Consider the following 21,411-nt stretch of genomic DNA (forward strand, 5'->3'; position numbering starts at 1 on the left):
TATTATTTTATAATTTTTTTTAAAAACATTAGTAAAGTCAAATATTTTGGCTCACAATTTGATCCTTGTGGAACTCCAGAGAGGACCTCAATAAGCTGAGACAACACACCATTCATTTTTATGTTTTGGGGGCTACCTACAAGACAGGCCATGGGCCAGTTATTCCAATGGCCTTTAATTTGCTAATTAAGAAATTATTTAGTTTATCACCTGCCTTTGTGAAATCTGTATCAATACTGTCCACTTGAGATCCTTAAAGATATAGCAATAAAGGTTTTCTATACTATGCTATGGTATAATTATGTTGTCTGTTAATCTAGACAAATAAGTAGTTACGTAGTTAACGCTTGTCAAGAAGCTTAGGTTTGCCAGCTGTATGCAAATTCCACAATATTTTTCAATATCATTCCTTTAACCTGATTTAAATTTGGGTACTATGTAAGTATTTTCTTCTAAGAGGGAACATGCCTAACTCAAGAGAAAAATCATAAATATATTATAGAAGTGCAGAGCACATGGACAGTGCTTCAGTAATACTGATTCTGGCATTAAAGTTTCTACTAGACAGTCTACCACAGTTTTTATAATCTGGGACAGCAAGCACAGTTGTTTTTTTTCATATACACTAGAAAAACTGTGTGTACAAAATTTACCTTAGCATCTGTGTTACCTTGTGCCTTCCTGTCACCAAGACACAGTTCTTGGGGACAACTTGATGATTTAAGGAGTCTATCAATGAAGCTCCAACTTTTGTTGGATTAATCCCAAAATGTTCTTCTTTCTTATCAAGATATGTCAATTGTTGATAAAACTTATGTTGCACAGTGAAAAAATGAATTGAGCATCATTAAACCAAAGCGTCATGTGTAAACTTATAGTGAGTATAGCAAGCTACTTAAAAGACTAGGTCTTCTGCCACAGACACCCTTTATAATAATAATAAATTAAAGGTAACTTTATAAAATAACGACTAGAAATCTGCTAATATTTCTTCTTAACTTAAAATGTCTTTATTATTCAGTGGTTAACATTAACAGCACCTTCTTCATCTCACATAATATTATATATAGAACCTCATATACTTACAGCTAGGTATATTTGCAATAAGATATTACAATATAATATAAAAGCTTCTAATTGACTTATTATATGCCTAAATATAGAAACCCTAATTGACTATAATATAGTATATATATAAAACCAGTAATGTGAAAAGTCTTAAGAATTAGTTTTCAATAACATATCTAGGGTTTTATCGAAAATTAATCATGCAATTTTTGATCAAACATAAACACCCCCAGTCCATCACCAACACGCTTCAAGTTGGTAACATGATCGGCGATTTCTTTGATGGCATCCACTTGTTCCTGTAGGAAGTGAGTTTCCAGGAAGTCGCATAGATTTACATCCATGTGACCAGAGGCTGTGCTATGGAGATTCAATAGACTCTGGAACGAAATTGGTTCATTGAAGTTAAATTGGTATAATTTAAGTTATATTATTATTGTATTATAGGGAAATGGGTTGTTTTGTATAGCTGTCTTAATAACAGGCAATAGGTTGTAAGATGGATGGTGAAGTAGCAACTTTCGAGTGGAGGATTTGTGGGACTGGTTCTATATTGGGTCAACTACTGTTTACAGCTGATTTAATTCAGCACATATGCAGCTGTCAATATTATATGTATGCAGATTATTTACAATATATTTACCATCATAGGTCGGTTCTCTTCCTGAAGCCTTCAATTTAATTAACTGACTTGCGTCAAATCTCAGAGCGGGCTAATAAGAGTTCACTTTCCATACATCAAAGAGCATATTAAAAATTAAAGTTATTGCATGAATTTAAAAGGATTTTAACATCTAATACAAATATTTTCTTTTGAAACCTTAGTGCTTAGTATACCTGGATATCTAAATATTGACTATGGACTTTTTGTTAACAGACTGCAATACAAAATGGTAGATTTGCTCTGTACTCTTTTTTTATATTTGCTTATAGTTCATTGAGTGAAAAGTCAGTTTTAATTTATTTTTTCTCTAGGTGGTTCTTAAAATGACGTCTAGCGGTACTTTTCACCTTTGCATTTGCCATATTTTACATGTAATACAATAAAGCATATTTCATTTTATAAATTTGGGACGAAATTTGGTATAGGTGTGTGTGATTATTTAGAATAGTTTGAGATTTTTTGGGTAATTAGTCCTCCAAAAATAGTTTCTTAATAATTATAGCTAAGTAATATAGCTATATAATATAACTGTATAGGAAAAAATATTTTAAATCCCATATGACACCTTAAAATGCCGAAAACACATAAAAAATACGTAAAAAGGTAAAAAATTACTCCGAAAAGCACGGACCGAAAGAAAAAGAGATGTCTTTTTGAAAAAATTTTTAACTCTATGAATTAAATTACCCAAAATGCCTAATAAATACATTATGTACAATTTCTGGAAGTTATAAAATTGATGTCAAATGTCTGGAAGGTATATAGAACTACCGCAAAAGCCTCCTTGGCAAACATATAAAACTGCGTTAGATTAAATTCTTCGAAAACTTACGTCAAATGCTTAAAACGCGCACAAAAATTACGTCGAATTCCCGAAGAATCCAAAAGATTACTTAAAAACTGACGAATACGAAATTCTCGTAGAATGTAAAAAATGGCGTCAAGTGCTTAAAGGACATGGAAAATTGGTTACAGTATCTGGAAAACATGAAAAGTAACTCTAAATGCCTGGAGAACGTGATATTTCTTAAATTCTTTTCAAAATTATATTAATACCTTAAAGATATAAAAATATTTTAAAGGTAAAAATTAAATTGTATGTCAACCTTCATTACTCTCTTCTTCTCTTAACGAACTTTTATAAAAAGAAATTATTCTGAAAAAGTGGCAAGCCTGAACTAAAGAAAAAGTCTTGGAAAAAATAAAAAATGATTTCGAAACCTTGAAAAACATGCACCATTTTTCAAGATTCTTGGGAAAACATAAAAAACTGCATAAGAAAATAAATGTAGATTCTGTTTAACTTCCTTGGATACATAAAAAAATCGCGTCAAATGCCTAAAGGGCGCATAAAATGACTTTGAATTCCTAAAGATCCCGAAAAATTATTTAAAAACTCTGAAAAACATTAAAACTTATTTCAAATTTTTGCAGATAATAAAAAATGACGTTAGATGCCTAAAGGTCATGGAAAATATTTTCAATGTCTGAATTACAAAGAGTAACCTTAAATGTCTTGAAAACGTGATTTTTTTAATAATTGTAAAGTTAGCTTATATGTCAATATTATCTACGCGTTTCTCTTTTCCTCTTTCAACGAGGTCTTATGGAAATAAATTATTTTTGGATTAATTCGTAAGCGCACATTTTTTCCAAATCTTCGAAAACATAAAAAGTTACGTCAAATGCCTTAAAGATACGCAAAATGAGGTAGTACTCACAATAATTATGGTAAGAAATGGTTCCAAGCAAGTGGTAAAGCATGCACAATTTTTCAAAATTATTCAGATTCATATATTACGAGTAATAAATTTTACAAATTATTCCTCAAGTCAGTATATAATACATTAAATCAAGCATAAAGTTAGTAAAACCAGTTATCATTAACACACAACATAAAATTGAAATACAAATATTTAAAATTTATGAATATAAAATTTATCACAAAATAAATTTCACTAAATTAAATGTTCAGATATAAGTTAAATCTTAAACCTAAAATAGTCCTATATTTACTTTAAAATCTAAAAATTAGAAGTAAAAAAGATCGGACTATAGAAGCTATTTCTGACTCTTGAGCCATAACATGGAGAGGCGAGATCCCTAATTTCCGCACATAGTTTATTATAAAACAAAGGCGCATAATAGTTTCGCAGTAGGCATAATAGTTTCGCATAATAGGCGCATAAAGGAAAATCGTGTTCTCTGAAGCCTTAGGAACCCAATTCTGATCCCACCACCGCGCCTTGTATCATGACTATGACATGTGTTGTTCAGGATGCTGGTTTTTATACGCATAAGTAAGACATTCATATATATACATTGATGGAATCGTTAGAATGTTTAGGTCACGGAAAGTTAGTTAATATCCTCCCGGTATCCCTTACTAGCAATAACTCTAACGGCCCTCCTCTGTAGAGAAAATATGCGGGCCGCATGGCTGGAGTGTCCCCATGTTAGTATAGCATAAGTTGCTATTGATTGGAATATAGCATGATATGATTGAACTAATATATGACGAGGAAGAATTTTTAGTAAATTTCGCAAAAGTTATATATTTCTAGACAGTTTATAGCCGTTTTATCAACATGCACCTCAAAAGTCAACTTTGGGTCCAGGTACCATCGTGCCGAAAAAAAACTGGGACAATAAAATTTAGGTAGGGAATTGTCTCCTAGTCTATTATAGTAAATCGGATTCCTTGGGTATGGTATGCATATTTACGCATTATGAATTTTTGGAGTCTTGATAATTACATATTTAAATAATAATATTATTTTATCGATATTTATTATATCGATATTTATTTTTATTTGGAACACATTTTATAAATAAAGCAAAACTAACTAATATCTTTATTGATAATATGGAATAACAAAAAATTATTAATACTTAGTAAGCGCATCGTCGTTATCAATTACAGCTTGCAAACGTCGTGGCATACTTAAAATTAAGTTTCTGGTATATTTTTCGGTTATTTGGTCCTATGCGTCAACTATCTTTAGGCGTAATTCATTCTGATTTCTAGGCCTAAAGTTATCTTTATACATAAATTTTGCCATTTTACCCCAAACGCTTCCAATTGGGTTGATATCAGGGCTTTTCAAGGGCCACGGTAAAACTTGAATTCGTCTTTTGTCTAGGTAGTTTTGAACTATGGGGGCTGTATGTATAGGAGCATTATCATGTTGGAAGATAAAATCTTGCCCACAGACTACACCAACGGATTTTGCCAACGGGAAACGCGGATTTTGCCATTATTGAATGATTGAAAGGTTTTTTCATCCGAAAATATTACCGTTTCCCATATGTTGTTTTGGTGTGCATATTGATGGGCAAATTCTAATTTTCTCTGTTTGTTTGCTTCAGTCAAAAATATTTTATTTGTTGCACAGCAACTTTTAATTTCCGAATTTCTTATCCTACTACCATAGTCTAACAAATAGTTGAAATCTATATACGTTGCTACTACGAGCTGTATTAGCAGAACCAGGAAAATGCGTGTCTTCTTTCGCCTTTATTGCTGTTTCAAACGGATTGTTTCTTAAAAAGCCAATTAACTCTCTATCTTAAATGTCGTTTGAAATTTTTGGTCGACCAGAACCTGAATTTCTTACAATAGCTCCATATTCTGCAATTTTTGCCTTAGCTAAGGAAATGGTATTTTTACTAATGCCCAATTCTTCTGCGATTCTTCTTATAGGAACTCCATCCATCAGACGAGTGTATATTATCGCTTTTTGATGAGTAGATAATGCGGGCATTTTGAAAGAACGATTTTGTTGACGCAGCTATCACAAAATTAAATTACCTTTGACAACCTCAAAATATATTATTTTAATAGACCAAGGGATTTGGGAGATTTTGCTGTCCCAGTTTTTTTTTCTGCACGATAGTACACTCCTAGAAATTTAACTTCCTATGGATTTACCTCAGAGACACGTCTGAGACCGAAAAAAACCCTAACAGTATTATCACTATTCAATGATAGTCTGTTTGCAATAAACCACTTAAAGCATCAAGCACGACAAATTATATAAAAAATATTTACAGGTTCTTGGAAAACATACATAGAAAATTTCATAAAATATACTTTCATCTGCAAAAGTTCTAATTTCTCCTTCAATATCAAGTTCAAGTTAATTATTCTTGTAAATGAGGAAAAGTGTTAGTCTGAACCTTGAAGAACGCTAGTAATAGTCATCATGGAGTCTAATATAGTCTTGATATTGTAATGGATTGATTAAATGAAGAATCAAAGAAGCCTCTTTTGATACACCTATTCGATCAGCCATAAAAGTTTTAGAAAATCTCTTATCTACTGAACTATAAGTATATAGGTTGGTCCAACACACATTATTTAACACATCATTTTTTATCGATAAGGCTTTTCTTACCTCATTAACAGCCTTTTCCAACTCCAGAGCAGAGTGCATAGCCTCTTGCGCAGACACCCACTCTTGCTTAACGGGGGCTTCAATAGGAGTGAGGACGATTCTGCCTCCTCTTTTATTCATGTACTCCATAAGCTTTTGAGCATGTTCTCTCTCTTCTTCAGAAGCATCTTTGAAATATTTGAAGTGACCTTTAAGGGCCACGTCGTCTCTGTTAAAATGATAGGCCTAGACAAAGATAGAAACATCATTTTTAGATCAAAATAACTAATTATAACTTCCCTATATCACGTCGCATGAACAAGCCAGTTTAAACTAAACAAAGTCTTTATTTAAATTTGGTTTAATGTTGCGCGGTATTTCATCAGAATTTTTCAGATTGGCACCACTTATGTTTTAATATATGTTTAAATTAAAAGCGGTTCGGCTAAAATTGAACTAGTGAAAATGTTTGTTCCAGTTATTAATAAGTGCTTGTTTATTTTAAGCCTAGCACCAGTAGCACTCATAGCAAGTGCAATTAGCGGGTTAATTTTATTTTTATGCTGGTCATGGTCAGTTTTTCATAGGAAACTTTTATGTGTAGGTTAAAATAACAAAATTGTATCTTGCAAATTAATTTTTTTTGGCACTTATAACTTGATAATTTCCTTGTTTATTTTTGCATTTGCATGTTTAATTCCACCCTTAATATTCGATTCAAATAGATTTTTTCTCTAAAACCGTTAAAAAAAACCATTTGCGTAGTTTAATTTGATCGCTTTATCAACTGTCTAATAAATATCTACATTTTAAGTTTTTAGTTATATACACGTAAGTAATCTCACAGCCGAATTATCTGTGTGAATATGCCCAATGCAATACAAAAATGTAGGTTTATTTTTTTTATATGTATACATTTCCACGAATTTAGAGCAAATTTCATTTATTCAGGATATTTATGTTATGCAATATCCTTGAAATGTTTTCCGATTTTCTCGAATTTTGCGTAATTTTTTTGAATTAGAGTAATTTTCCAGACATTTGTTCAATATATATGTGTTTATTTAAGCTATGTTAAAGAAAATTTTATATTATATTTAGGATATCTTATCATTTTTATTTATTCAAGCGAAAATTTTGGATCATTGAATTGTCAAAAATTTGACGATTTTTATCAAATTTATTGTGTTATGAAAAAGTAACAATGGATGACATTTTGTTATAAAAATAATTCAATTAATGTAGTCAGCTTCCAGTTAAAAATTCAGGACCTCGTAACTAACATTTTTGGCTAAATTAGTTTTAATATACCATTATGCGTGGAATAGATGGTGGCATCTGTTGACCAAGTTAGATATTAATCAGTTTTTAATTTTAGCGGCAAATCGCAAAAATCATAACCCCGTATTTACATTCGTGTCAGTTTTGAAAGCATTACCTCGTATTTGTCAGTTAACCCTTGTTAGCGACCGTTTCTGTTGTTCATGGAAGTGCTTTGTGTTTTTGGCCGGTGAGATGTTTAAAATAGCTAAAATTTTATATCACTTTAAAAATAGTTGTTTTAAAGTTGTTGTTTGTAGTTTGTGTTTAATTTATTTTATAATAAATATAATTTTTCTTTACCTAAACCACTTTTTTTCCAGGTAACACTTACGAGGTCCTGCATTTTTTTTTAATTTAAATTGTATTACCGCTTACGAGTTGCTGTTTAAGACTACTAATACAATTATAATATCTAGCCGAGAAAGAAAAATGGTGGCAATTGCTAAAAATCTAAACTCAAATAAATTAAATACAGTAACTAAATGCCTAGGACGAGAAAATGACCTGAACTTGTCAAATATAAGTGATTTTAACAATGAGTCTTTACTCGAGCTTGAGTTGGACCAAATTCTAAGCTCTGAGGATATTTCTGAACTAATCAATAATGCGGAGGTCGTATTCGAAAGCTATTCAGAGCGTTACAAATTCATTTACGGATGACGTACCCGAAGAAAACACATTGTCTGATCCTGATTACGACGCCAATATGGAGCCCGATGATTCCGACTCATCTGAAGAAAGTATGGTCGAAGACAATTCAAATGAAGGACCGCAAGGGCAACTTTCAGAAGAGGATAGCGATTTAGAAGAACAACCTGTAGGTGAACATAAAAATAGAAAGCGAAAAGGGTACAATAAAAGGGCTATTAATAAAAAACTAAGGTTGATAGGCAAAAGCTACATGGGATTCACAAAGCCCAAAAATCAAAAAAATATGTTTCAAAACAAAAATCGCCAGGAAAGGAAGATAAAAGAAAGGTGTAAGTGTTCAAACAAAGAAAAAGTGAAGGATGCTACAAAAAATGTTTTCTTATTTCAAATGAGGATCGAGAAAAGTTATTCAAGAAGTTCTGGGAAGATATGGCTTGGGAGCAACGCCAAGTGTTTGTTGTGTCAAAGTATGCGATAAAAAGAGGCCGTCGAAACAAATCGATTCACCTCGTAGATCCCAAACACTAAATTATTCTTTTATCGGTAATCAATCCATTACTCTTTGTAAGAAAATGTACTTGAATACCCTTAATCTCGGCGAATGGTCCGTACGATCCTGGGCGATGAATTCTGAAAATGAGCAGCTAGTAGCAACCAAACCGATATAAACAGGAGAGAAAAACGACAAGATATTTTTAAAAATGACAGAAACTTTCTTACCGAGTTTCTACAAAATTTAAACAAGCTTCCTACACATTACTGTCGAAAAGATACCAACAGAATGTACTTGGAACAGTCTTTTCAGTCATGATCCGATTTATACCGTGTTTACATGGAGCAATGCCAAGAAAAGGGGCAAAATCCAATGTCAATTATTACAATGACTAAACTTGCCGACGAAATGAAAATCTCAATATTCCGACCTAAAAAGGACTAATGTGATGTCTGTTTTAAGTATAAGAACGAAAATATAGAAGCGGAAGAATATAAGGAACAATGGTGAGTTTCACATGATTACCATGGATGTGCAAGCTGTGAAGCTATCTCCGCAAATACCAGCTAGCACGTTGTACTATAAACAGAAATTGTGTTGCCATAACTTCACGATTTATAATTTAGTCAACAACCAAGCCGTTTGTTATTGGTTTAACGAAACTATTGCCGATGGGAAAGCATCTGTTTATGCTTCCTTTTTAGTAGACTACTTACAAGAGCAAATTTTTACCCAAGAGGCCAAAAGACCTATCATTATTTATTCTGCGCAAAATAGGAATAGTGTGCTCGCTAATGAAAATTCTGTTTTTATCAGAGAAGCATGATGTTTAAATTACGCAAAAGTTTTTGGAAAAGGGTCACACTCAGATGGAGTGTGACTCTGTCCATAGTGCTATTGAAACCTGCTTAAAAAACAAAGAAATCTATTTACCAAGTGATTATTTAAAAATGACTAAGCAAGCACGTATTAAAAATCCCTATTTGGTAAAGAATATGGGCTACGAGTTTTTCAAAAACTACAGCCATAAAGATTTTTTAAAGTATGCCTCGATTCGGCCTTCAAGAATGAATAATGATAGGGCTATTGTGACCAATGTTAGAGCGTTACAATATTGTAATGGGCCAATTTCATTCAAGTTAAAATTTTCTGACGAAGACTTTCACCCCCTTCTCCTAAGACCAAAAAATGTTGACTTTAACAATGTAATATTTCCGCCTCTTTACCGATCGCCTCTTCCAATTACGAAAAAAAAGTATGATAATTTACAGAACATTAAGGCTACAATTCCTAAAGATTGTTGGAGTTTTTATGAACAGTTGCCTTACAAGTAAAAATATTTTGCTAATAAAAGTTTTGTCAGCTTTTATTTTTCATTTTTTTAATTTAATTTAATTTGTCTTAGGTTGCTACATAAAAAATACTTTTATAAAAAGATGTTGTTTTTAAATTTAGAAAAAAACCATCACAAACTTTTTGAAGTACCTGATAATGTGATGATTATTAGAATGTTAATAGGTATTTAATTATGCTAGGAAATAGGTTTAGGGTATTAGTACAAATTTTTATAATGTTTAATACTCCTTTGCAGAAAATATTGAATATTCTCTTATTTTATTTTCTGTAATAAATACACAAAATTTATTTGTGTTTTTTTCGTAGTTTTTTAAAAATGCAATTCCTCGTATCTGTATTATTGTACGTGCGGAGCTATTTACATCTGTGACAGTACCTCGTAAATGTAGTTTATTTTATAAAAAAAAGAAAATTATTATTTTTTGTTATACTGATGTCATTATGTTCCTGCTAAATAAATAAATATATGAAAAAAATCATTACTTGTCGTTTATTACAAAAATTAAACAGTTTTATTGCTCTTCTGAAATATTTCCAAAATGTTACTTACAGGGTCCTACTTTTTGACCCTCGATGTACAATTTAAAAAAAATAAAGCGATAGCAAATAGATAGGAATTTTACGAATTTTGTGATTGTTCATTAAATCCCTTTGTATTTTTTCTTATTCAGAGAATTTATATTGTGAAAAATCGATGCATTTTTTAAAATGTATGTTTCTTTAAAAGGTATGGAAAATTAAAATATATTTTCTTTTTTATTTATTCAATATAATTGGTAAAAAATATAAGGATTTTTTACAATTTAACATCCTTGATAAAGAAAATACACAATTCTTTCTTTATTCGATTCGTCATTCTTTTTGATTTATTTTTTAACCTAGAATTTAAACTCTTATAAAATGTATGATTAAAATGAAGAAAATTAGGGAGGGACTTAATTTTCCAAAACTTAATTTTTTAAAATTGTATAATTTCTTTAATAGGTTTAAAATGTAATTTTTTTAGGAAAATCAACTTCTCGAAGTGATCTCATAATAATTTTTTGTTAAAATATAATTTTATATTTCGGGTACACTTATTCTGATACATAGATAAATGTTCATGACTTCGTCAATGACATTATATGTAAGGGGGATTTATAGTAAATTAATCAAGACTTCTTTTTTAATTAATTATAATATTTATGAACAATATTTAAATCGTAAACTTTTATGTAGAAAAAATGTTCAAAATGTTGAAAGTTTGGCAAAATTATGGACAAATGCCACAAAAGGCCGAAATAAGAAATAAAATTGGAAAATTGTAGCACTTTTATGTTTCAGGATTATAAATATCCTGATTAAAGATTTCTAATGTCCTTAAATTTTATTTAAAAAATATTTAAGAATTGTTAATAATATACATATAAAAACCTTGAGCAGATAAACGATTACGACTTCAAATAATTTTTTTTTTAATTTGAATTTTAAATATTTAATATTTATGTGTTGGTGTAAAAACCGGAAAGAAATATTAATATTACGGCTGAATTTTGAATTTCAAATAGGAAACGCCAACCACTTTCTGTTGCAGGTTTCTAAGTTATAGGCAACATCAGACTATAGTTATCACATAGTATTTACAACATAGTATAACATTTACAATATAAAAATCTCAATTATAACACAATTACCATAAATCCAGAATCGTAAATTAATTTTTTATAGAAATAAGAAAAATAAAATAATAAGTAATTTTTTATAGAAATAAGAAAAAATAAAAAAAACAGTGAATTAAATTGTTTTTCTATAAAAAAAAAAACACAAGCGAGAGATGAATCATATTAACAAAATTAAAAAATATTTTTTTTGTGCAAGTATATTATATGAATGTTTAAAGAGTTGAGTATTTTGTAGTTATAAAATGAAATACTATTTATTAAGAAATAAGAATAAGTATGTCCATAAATATCAAACATATACTAATCCATATCAAGGTCAATAACACCAATTATTACAACCTTGCGTCATAAGATACGTTAGCATACGTTACCATATAATTGGATCTTATAGAAAATATAATAATGGAAAAATCTTAAAGAAATGTAATAAAAATTTAAACAATATATTTTTCAACATTTGATAATATAAAGATTCCCTAATAATTTCTCTTTAGAAGCGATATCTACCTACAAGTTAGGAAATTTTTTCAGGAAAACATTTCTCATAAATTGTCAAAGTTGCTTTCAGTATTTTCTATTTAAACTTATAAAAAAAAGATTTTTATTAACATAATTAAATTTCGAATATAAAACAAGAATTATTAACAAAATGAACATCAATCCAGATTTGTATATTTTAAATAATTTTGCATAAAAACAAAACCAAAACTTGAAAAAATTCATGAATTAAGTTGCTTTATAATCATTTAATTTTTTTCATAAATTTAAATAAGCAAGGAAAATTTGCATACTGTGAAAAGCCTAATAATGATTTCTATAAAAAACCAAAATCGAAAAATCAAAACTATTTTGTTTTGTACATACGTTTTACATGAATGTTTCAAGTATTTTTTAGTCTATGAATATCAAATATATACCAAGTAAAAAAACAATTATTACGACCTTGCGCTATAATATACGTCATGGAATTACGCAATGGAATCAGAAACGAAATCTAAATATTTACTGTTGGCCACGTAAGTTCTGCTTGCAATAATTTCGGCATCTATCTTTCAGGCATTCTGCGTTATATTTTATGAGTATGAATCCGTCATTTATGAGTATGACTGGAATCCTTAAAAAGTAATTCCTAAAGTTTAAAAAATAGGACAAATTATTTTTTTTTTTTTTTTAAGATACGAGTATAAATCCAGAGGCCTGGAAAATATGAAAAGCAATTATCGGACAATATAAAAAATAGCTTAAATAAAGCTATATAATTTTTAGATTCCGACCAAACATAAAAAATAATTTTTATTATCTGACATTGCATTAGTTCCAAAAGCATCAAAGATAATCAAAATGAAATGTCTGAAATGAAATAAAACGTTATTTTAAGTGCCTGGACAATGTATCAAATTTCTGCAAGAGCCTAAGAAATGTAAAAATCTCCAAGATAATCTAATAAATTATCTGAAATATGTGATATTAAACAAAAAATACCTCAGATGTCTAAAATACAAAAAAAACATTTTTATTTAATCCATATTGACTGTACTAAGTACAATTAATAAAAAAAGAGACACGCAAAAATGATTTTTATTCAATGTGCAATTAGATCCCTTAAAGCCAAAAGTGTACGCATTTTTTCAAATGTTGTTTTTTTCTTATATAAAAATAGAAAGAAAAACAAATAGAGGGGAGAAATTTTTAATGATTCAAACCATACACGTATAAAAAAAAAAACAAAAAAAAATTCTTATATAAAATTGTAATAAGTAAAATTAAAAGTAAGATTAATTTAAATTCAATTTTTAAAATATACAGGGTGAGTCTCCAGGAATCGTGTCGATCGATTGTGGGAAAACTATAATTAGAAAAATTCTAAAAATTTGACAATAAAATACCGGTTATACCGGAAGTAAGTGTCAACTTTGTTATTTTAAATGGTTCAATCAAATGTAATTAATCTCTATATTATTAAAATCCTACATCAGAATCTAAATACTTTTTTAATAAACCGTCTAAAGTGACTTTTTTCAAACGGACACCCCCTAGTTTTATAGTTTAATCTTATTAAGCATTACAAATAAGAGTAACTTAGTATTAAAATACCTATTCCGAAAAAAAGTAGTTTTTGAAATATTTGCAATTTAATATTTTTTTATCGTAAAATAAAAATACAATTTCAATTTTCAAAAATACAATTTCTCAATTGTATCAGTTGGCCATGACGACGTAGCGTTAGAAAACAATCAAGTGACAATAATGTCACTACTTGTCAAGCCGGGACTGTTAAATTACACCTTATTTAAATTTGTTTAATATTTACGGAGAATTTTATGTCAAGAATATTGATACCTTTGCGACTCCATTTTCGGCAACACAGAAACCAGCACAAAGTACTGTCGAGAAAATTATATTAATTAAATTATATGAAATTTCGAGAATTTTTTGGATCCGTACGAGCAAGAGTGCAGTAAAATAAATCAGTATTTAAAAATGGAAATATTGAAATTGCTATATTATCAGACCAGTAGCATTAGAATATCTCAGTCATCAATAGTAAGATTTTACGAAAACACAATTTTGATCTATGTCTTTTCCTTTATTCAGCATTTAAACTAGACTAACTTTCTATGAGTAGAATTCTGTGAATTTCCCCAGTAGAATTCTAAAATTTTCCAAGAAAATGTTTTTTTTTCTGGACAAACCTGTACAAATGAAGCGAAGTTTATGAAAAACGGGATTTTTAATCGACGTATTTTCATTATTGGAGCGACACAAATGTGCATTCTAATTAACTAAATTTTCAAGAGTCCTGACATTTAATACTTATTTTGCCATAAAGAATGACAGCGCCGTGACCTTAGAATTTTATGATTTAAATTGTAATTGAAGGCGGTTTTCAATCTTTCTAGTTATAAAACACGTCGTTATCGTAGGCGAGCGTTATCGTAACATCTTGCACAATTTTGAAATTATGTACTTAGAAAATTTGCCGCTGGCTAATCACAGAAATTCCGCGCCTCCATATATCGGGTATTTAGTCAATAATTAGCTACAAAATATGTTTTAGGATCAATTGGATTGACAACAGACCACATCTTTGGTCACCCCGCACTCCAGATCTTAAAGTACTTGATTTTTTCAGCTGGAGAACAGTCAGAAATAATGTTCAAGGGAATCAGTTTGGATATGTAATTAAATAATATCTGTAACTCGCTATTCTATTTGAATATTTTCTTTTTTAATAACTAGTTAGTTTTTCTGCACATTAACTCTTCCGAATCCAAAATTCTTAAAGTTAAATAATTAAGGTATAATTTTCTTGGCAGTGTTAATGATTTCCTCTTTTTCTGGAAATATGGTCGTCAATGTGAAACACGTCCTTAAAATAACATCATCACATTCTCCGTGAAAACAATCTTCATGTGTGTAATTTGTTCAATTGTCCTGATGTGATTTATTATTGACAACTTGCAAATGACAAGTAATGCCATTATTGTATCACTTTATTGTTTTTTTAATGACGTTCTGTCATGGCGGAAAACCACAAACTTTTAGGAAAAGTTATTCTCATACAAAGCTATCCTTATTTTTAATGCTTAATAGGATTAAATTAAAAACTTGGACGGTTAATTAAATTTCATGTATATTTTTCTTTTTTGAGCACCCTCTATTAAAATTGGTTTTTTTCTACAAGGAACCAGACCAAAATATACAGAAAAGGTTTTCTTATAAGATTAATAAAAGATCAATAATTTATTTATGTTATTACATATACAGTTTACATACGTCAAAAAAGATAAAATAATATTAATTAAAAAAAATGACTTAAAAGGGTTTGGTAAAACAATTACAAATAATATTTTTTACGTAAGATACATACTAAAACAGAAGAAATAAAAACATTAAAAATAATGGCACTTACAACAAGTTAAAATCTGAATTAAGATATTCTTTAAAAGAAAAGAACGCACTGTTTAGTAAAGGCTGATGAAAAGGCTTCACCCTTTGCTTGAAATCTTTAATTGGTAAAACCTTAGTCATATTTGGTAATACCCTGACCCTCACACTGTTTAACATACAGCAGACACTCTAGCACATACAAACAAGGCACAATCAAGAGACCAAGACTAACATAAATATTTTTGCAATCATCCCTGTAACCTAAACTAGATATAACTCTTACCGCCTTTCTTTGTAAACGAAAAACCCTGCTTACCATTGCTGCATGGCCCCAGGCAAGAATTGCATATGAAAGACGAGAATGACAAATGGAAAAGTATGATGTTCTTAAAATATCAGCAGAGATACAACTGCAAAGTTTTCTGAGCACATTATAGGCCTCTATTGATCAATATGCTTATCCTATTGCAGCCTTGGGTCCAAAATGACTCCCAGAAAACTCACCTCTGACGCATTTTCTCCTTCTGACAGATCTCTCATAGAGAATGTCACCCGATGTGTCTTATCACTATTTAAAAGCAGTCTGTTTGCGCAAAATTAATTTTGAGCCCTCAATACACATGGGACTACACAAATTCTCGGTCTGAAAATTATTTATTTTTTGTAAATTAAAAAAAGCGGTTTCACGTGTTTTGCTTCTAAAAGCATCATCAGATCCCTAGAAATCTTAGGGCTACAAACGCCAGAACATGGTTTCAGATCATATTAAACACACATAACCGACTTTTTGAATTAAAAAAAAATAATTTTGTATAGTCCTTTTTAGATTTTAGAAACTAGATCTCTTTGAGAAATTTGACTTTTTTGAAACTTGAATATGTAAAAGGTAAGACTTAGATGAAGATATTCTGAATATATATTGATATTTTCAATTCTTTTCTATAGCATACCAAATCATCAACAATATTTGGTCTATTCGCATCAATCTTGGACTTCCAATAGCCTTGTAAAAAAATCTAATAGTATTATATCCGGTGACCTTGGTGGCCATTTAAACGGTCCTTCGTCAAATCCAAACGGCGATAGCAAAGTGAGGAGGTCTTGTTGAAACCATATCTCGTTACTAGGTATGTTAGCCTCTTGTGGATCAGGGAATAAAACAACTAAAGGAGGTAGAAGTTCAAACTGTAGAAAGTCCAAGTAGCGTTGCCGTTTAATGTTTCGGCGAAAAAAAGGTCCAAGGATTCGATTTTTCACAATACTTGCTCACACATTAATTTTTTGAGGGCGCTGTGTGTGGTATTCTGGGATCCAATGAGGATCTTCGGTTGCCCAATATCTGCAATTTTGTTAACATGTCCATTTAAAATAAAGCTGGCCGACATGTCTATTGTCGTTGTTAGTCAGTCACAAAACTGCACTCGGCGATCAAAATCGTGTTCTAACAATTCATGTATCAGTTGGAGTTTATAAGGATGATATTTATTTACATTAAGTGTTTTTGTCAATGACCCTACTGATAAACTCCAATTCCTGCAAAACTTGTATTAATCGCAATATGGGAATTATTCTCTGTTTCTAATAGAATATTCAGAGGAGAACACCTATATACCTTTGGAAGTTTTCCTTTAGATCAGTTTCTTACATGGCCGTATTACCTAAATTTTTATTCAATCTTGCTAATGGTGGATCTAGTTATTGTAGGACGATCACCATGAGTTTGCATAAATAGATTCATAAACAGACTTCTTGTTGTGTACGAACCCGGTGTCAATCAATCATCATGGTGTGTGAAATGACAACTAATATGAAATTATACACACAAATGTATGGCAAACCGTTATCAAGTAGGGTCTAATTTGAAACTGTTAGAAAATAACAAGGTCCACTTACTTTTTAAGAAACCTTAAAAATAACATAAAAAATTAATGTTGGCGTCATAGTTTTTACTTGAGACACCCTGTAACCTTGAACTTGTAATTTTCATTGCAAATGACGCATTGAATCAAATGGATAACAAATTAAGTAGTAGTTGCAATAAATAGAGAATAAGTTTTTATGGTTTAATTTTATGTTTCGTTGCTAAGTCATATTTGGTAAATTCAATCATTGACATATTTGACAAGTCTGTTACGTTACGTTATATTTGACAAATCATTGATTTTAGGCATATGGTTTGCTATGCAAAAAGTATTAAGCAAATATCATAGAATTGTAAAACGTAAATTATGAAAAGCAAAAAAAAACTCAATCATCTCAAATAAATGACGACATTTTTTTCACATTGCACTGCAAAAACTCTCTCATATGTCAATTTTCTACGAGGATCATTGGCATTGTTGCCATACCCTTACAAGATTTCATAAGGTTTAGGTTAATTAATTTTTAAATAGTATACAGCAGATTCTATGTAAAAAAATTACTCTTGACGCGATAGTTATGGACTACTAATCGATGTGTCCAGAAAATAAAAAAAAAATACCTGAATTTTATGTGAATTTGTTCCTTTTGTCGTGAATACGTACACAAAACGTATTTAAATTCTCATTCTATATTATGTAGGGTCTATTTAAAATAATGAAGTTGACACCTACTTCCGGTATAACCGAAATTACTACTATCTTTAATATATTTTAACCGAGTTATCCTCACTGACTGTAGAAATGACGATCCATAGAGATCCTGGACACTTACCCTGTATATGTATCTTTTTTTATTTTTGTGTAGGAACTCAATTAAAAAATAAAATTTACAAGATTTTGAAAAACAAGACTATGGGAAACTCTGACTTGTCATTTCTTAGGTTTTTTATCGTTAATTTTGTTTAGAAAAAACACAGTTCGAGAGAAAAACTAGAAACCTATTTTCTAAAGAAACTCTTAATGAATAAAATAATGAAAATTCCTTGTAGCTTGTTATCTGATGGATCTTAAAGAAAATCTTAAAATAAAATTTCATCTATTTTTTGGTTTTTTGACAATATAAATTTTTTTTTTAAAAAGGAATGCATATATACATTAATTACCATGTAAAAAATTAAAACCAAACTAGATTATTCGTGCATACATTTCACATGAATGTTCAAAGAAGCATTTTCTATTTAAAGTAAGAAAAAAGTCCATCTTCATTTTAAAAAAATTAAATCTACGATTTAAACAATTTGTATAGCCAGAATTTCAATAAAATAACAAATTTATTCTAAATAAAATATACCAATAATTACGACCTTGCCTCATAATATGCGTCATGGAATAAAGCAAGGAAATCAAAAACGAAAATCACGTTCTAACAGACAACAGTCGTTCAGTAAAGTTCTCAATACTTTTATTCATATTTAAGGATTAAATACAATTAACGGACATTTTAACGATTTTTTATGGGAAACACCTAATTGGGGATTACAAATCCCTTCATCTCCAAATAATTTAAGAGATCAAAAAATTTACAAAAATCTTCAAAAGTGTTTGTCAATTATTTTGATTTTTTAACATAATTTATTATATTATAATATATATTTAATTATAATATATAAATTATTCAACATTATTTTTAACCTTTCATTTAATGTATTATTTATTTCATACTCTGCAGAGCAATTATTTTAAAAAGGTCAATACTTATTATGATCTATTTCTTATGAATATTCATGCTTTATTCTTCTACTGACTTAAAATTTAACTAATTCTTCTATTCAACTAAAAACCTCCCTTAAGGGTGTAAATTACCCCAAAAAAACAATGAATTTTTTTTAACTTACCATACTCAAATACGTATAACTCGCAAACAACTCCATATTGATCTGTTTATTAATGGCATCCTCGCAGTCCTTATGGAAATTCTGTCTTATTTGGGAATGAGCCATTTTCACACCGAATTACTACGAATTAAATGAAAAACTGGACAAGGAAAATTTCCGTGTAAATACGCGTTATTGCACAATATGGGATCGACTGACGGGGCGCACTGGAATAATCGAAGACGTCGAGACGCCGATGAGTCGCGCAAGCAGGAGCGTCCCCGGTTAAAAATAATAAGGAGTAAATTGTTTATTATCGGTAAGGAATAATGTTATTGCACGCTGATGGGTCCGGTTTATATACACACATTTTATTGTTATACGGTTTGATTTTTTTTTGTAGCGTTGAGTAATTTGCATGGGTTTAGCGCGTACAGGGTGGCCCAAACACGATCGGTTAAGTCGATAAGTTTATGGGAAATTTAAGGAGACATTTTATTGGAAATGGATCGATTTTTTTTTTGGGTTAATTCACGCCATTTTTCCTCCTTTGCATCAGCAGAAACTTGTTTTTAATACTGACTTGTAATTTAGACAATAAAAAAATTAAGCGATTTTGGTAGATAGAAAAAAAAACGTTTATTTCCCAGAAGGAAATTACAGACTACAAGAATAGACATTAAAGTAAATAAAAGAGGCCAAAAGGAATGGATCTCGATTATAAGAAAACTGTTTCACAGTAACACCTTAGCAAGGAGTTACATGTGTGATCATGTTGAGAATAAAAATGTAGCCATGGGTTTATTTCTAGACTTCTCAAAAGATTTTGACTTTTTGAATCAAAACATTTTAATAAAAAAAACTGAAGTTATAAAGAGTTAGAGGCTCACCAATGAAGTGGATAGAATCATACTTAACGGGACGCATGCAGAGAGTTGAAATCTATAGAGATGGATGTAGCTACTATCTTTGGTTTTGGGTGTTCCATAGGGTAATGTTTTGGGCCATTTTTATTTATTTGTTACATAAACAACTTAAATGACGCTATGGCATATATGAATATATCACTTGTGAACTTAACTGATAATACTAATATTTTGATCGGAGAGGCAACTGTGGAAAGGATTCTGGACGTTTGTAGAAATTCTCTATTCTCTGCATAAAGTTGGTTTGATTTGAACGACCTCTTACTTAATGCCAGCAAATTTTGTTTTATTTAGAATGAAACAATCTGTGCTACCATATCCTCATAGTGCTTTGACAGATGGGATCTATTTCAATAGAATTAGGTCTCAAAGAAGCTGAACAGCTGCTGCTTTATATTTAGGACTTTAAAAAACTACCTTGATTTAAAGACTTTATTAATTACTTATGCAAATTGTTATTATATCATGAAATTTGGAATTCCCTTTTGAGGTGAGGTTGTAAATGCATCAAGAGTCTTTATTATGCAAAAACGAGCATTGATGATAATATTGGGTATGAACTGCTTGGGATCATGTAGGGGCATTTTTAAATCATACAATCTTCTTACAATGGCTGCAAGTATGTAACATTCTTATATAATAATAAGCATTTCTTCCAAAACTACTTATCCAATCACATACATGATACTAGGTCTCTTAACTAATAATACAGGCCCTCATAAGCTGATTTCCTTCAAACATGGTCCCCTTTATTCATGTAGTAAGTATTATGATTGCCTTTCTTTAACAATAGAGCAAATTGAAACAGCTGTGGGGCTGTAGCTTTTAAAAAAGCATTAAAAAGTCAGCGACCTTTTCTCCCTGTAAATGTTTTGTTTTATGTATTCAATTATGATGTTAATTTTGTTTTATATATACTAGTTTGATTTTAATTTTAGCCATTTTAGTTCTAATCTCTGTTTTGATATATCTAGCGTTTTATATAGTCTATTTCATTTTTAGTGTTAAGTGATTTTAAACTCATTTTTATTGTATTCCTACCGATTTTTACACCGTTTGTTAAATGTTGTGTATTTCGCGATGTACTTTTTGAAATATAGATATTTTGACTTTGAGTATTCATATTTAGCGAACGTTTTTGATATAGTTCTCCACTGAAATCAAGGAATATATTATTCAAAGAAAGAAAGCTCATTAAATAACAATTACTCATTAGTAAACAATTAGTTGAGAGCTATCAAAAATTTTTTAGGCTTGTGATTGTAC

The 21,411-nt window shown here is 30.0% G+C and overlaps 1 protein-coding gene across 1 annotated transcript; it reads right to left on the reverse strand.

Moving 5' to 3' along the window:
- Window positions 1-987: 987 nt before the first annotated feature.
- Window positions 988-19,557, reverse strand: LOC126738471 (soma ferritin). Its single transcript, XM_050443835.1, has 3 exons — window positions 19,241-19,557; window positions 6,130-6,354; window positions 988-1,448 (listed from the first exon to the last, which is right to left on the reverse strand). The coding sequence occupies exons 1-3, from the start codon at window positions 19,343-19,345 to the stop codon at window positions 1,263-1,265; spliced, it is 516 nt and encodes a 171-aa protein (XP_050299792.1). The 5' UTR covers window positions 19,346-19,557; the 3' UTR covers window positions 988-1,262.
- Window positions 19,558-21,411: the final 1,854 nt, after the last annotated feature.

This window comes from Anthonomus grandis, chromosome 7 (genome assembly GCF_022605725.1).
Source record: "Anthonomus grandis grandis chromosome 7, icAntGran1.3, whole genome shotgun sequence".
NCBI lineage: Eukaryota > Metazoa > Arthropoda > Insecta > Coleoptera > Curculionidae > Anthonomus > Anthonomus grandis.

Bases quoted from the DNA above. Each gene is read 5' to 3' on its own strand.
- LOC126738471 (XM_050443835.1), bottom strand. From the start codon at position 19,345: ATGGCTCATTCCCAAATAAGACAGAATTTCCATAAGGACTGCGAGGAT. The intron at 6,355-19,240 runs GTAAGTTAAAAA...ATCTTTGTCTAG, and splicing joins GTTATACGTATTTGAGTATG to GCCTATCATTTTAACAGAGA. The intron at 1,449-6,129 runs GTAAGAAAAGCC...ATTTCGTTCCAG, and splicing joins TGGAAAAGGCTGTTAATGAG to AGTCTATTGAATCTCCATAG.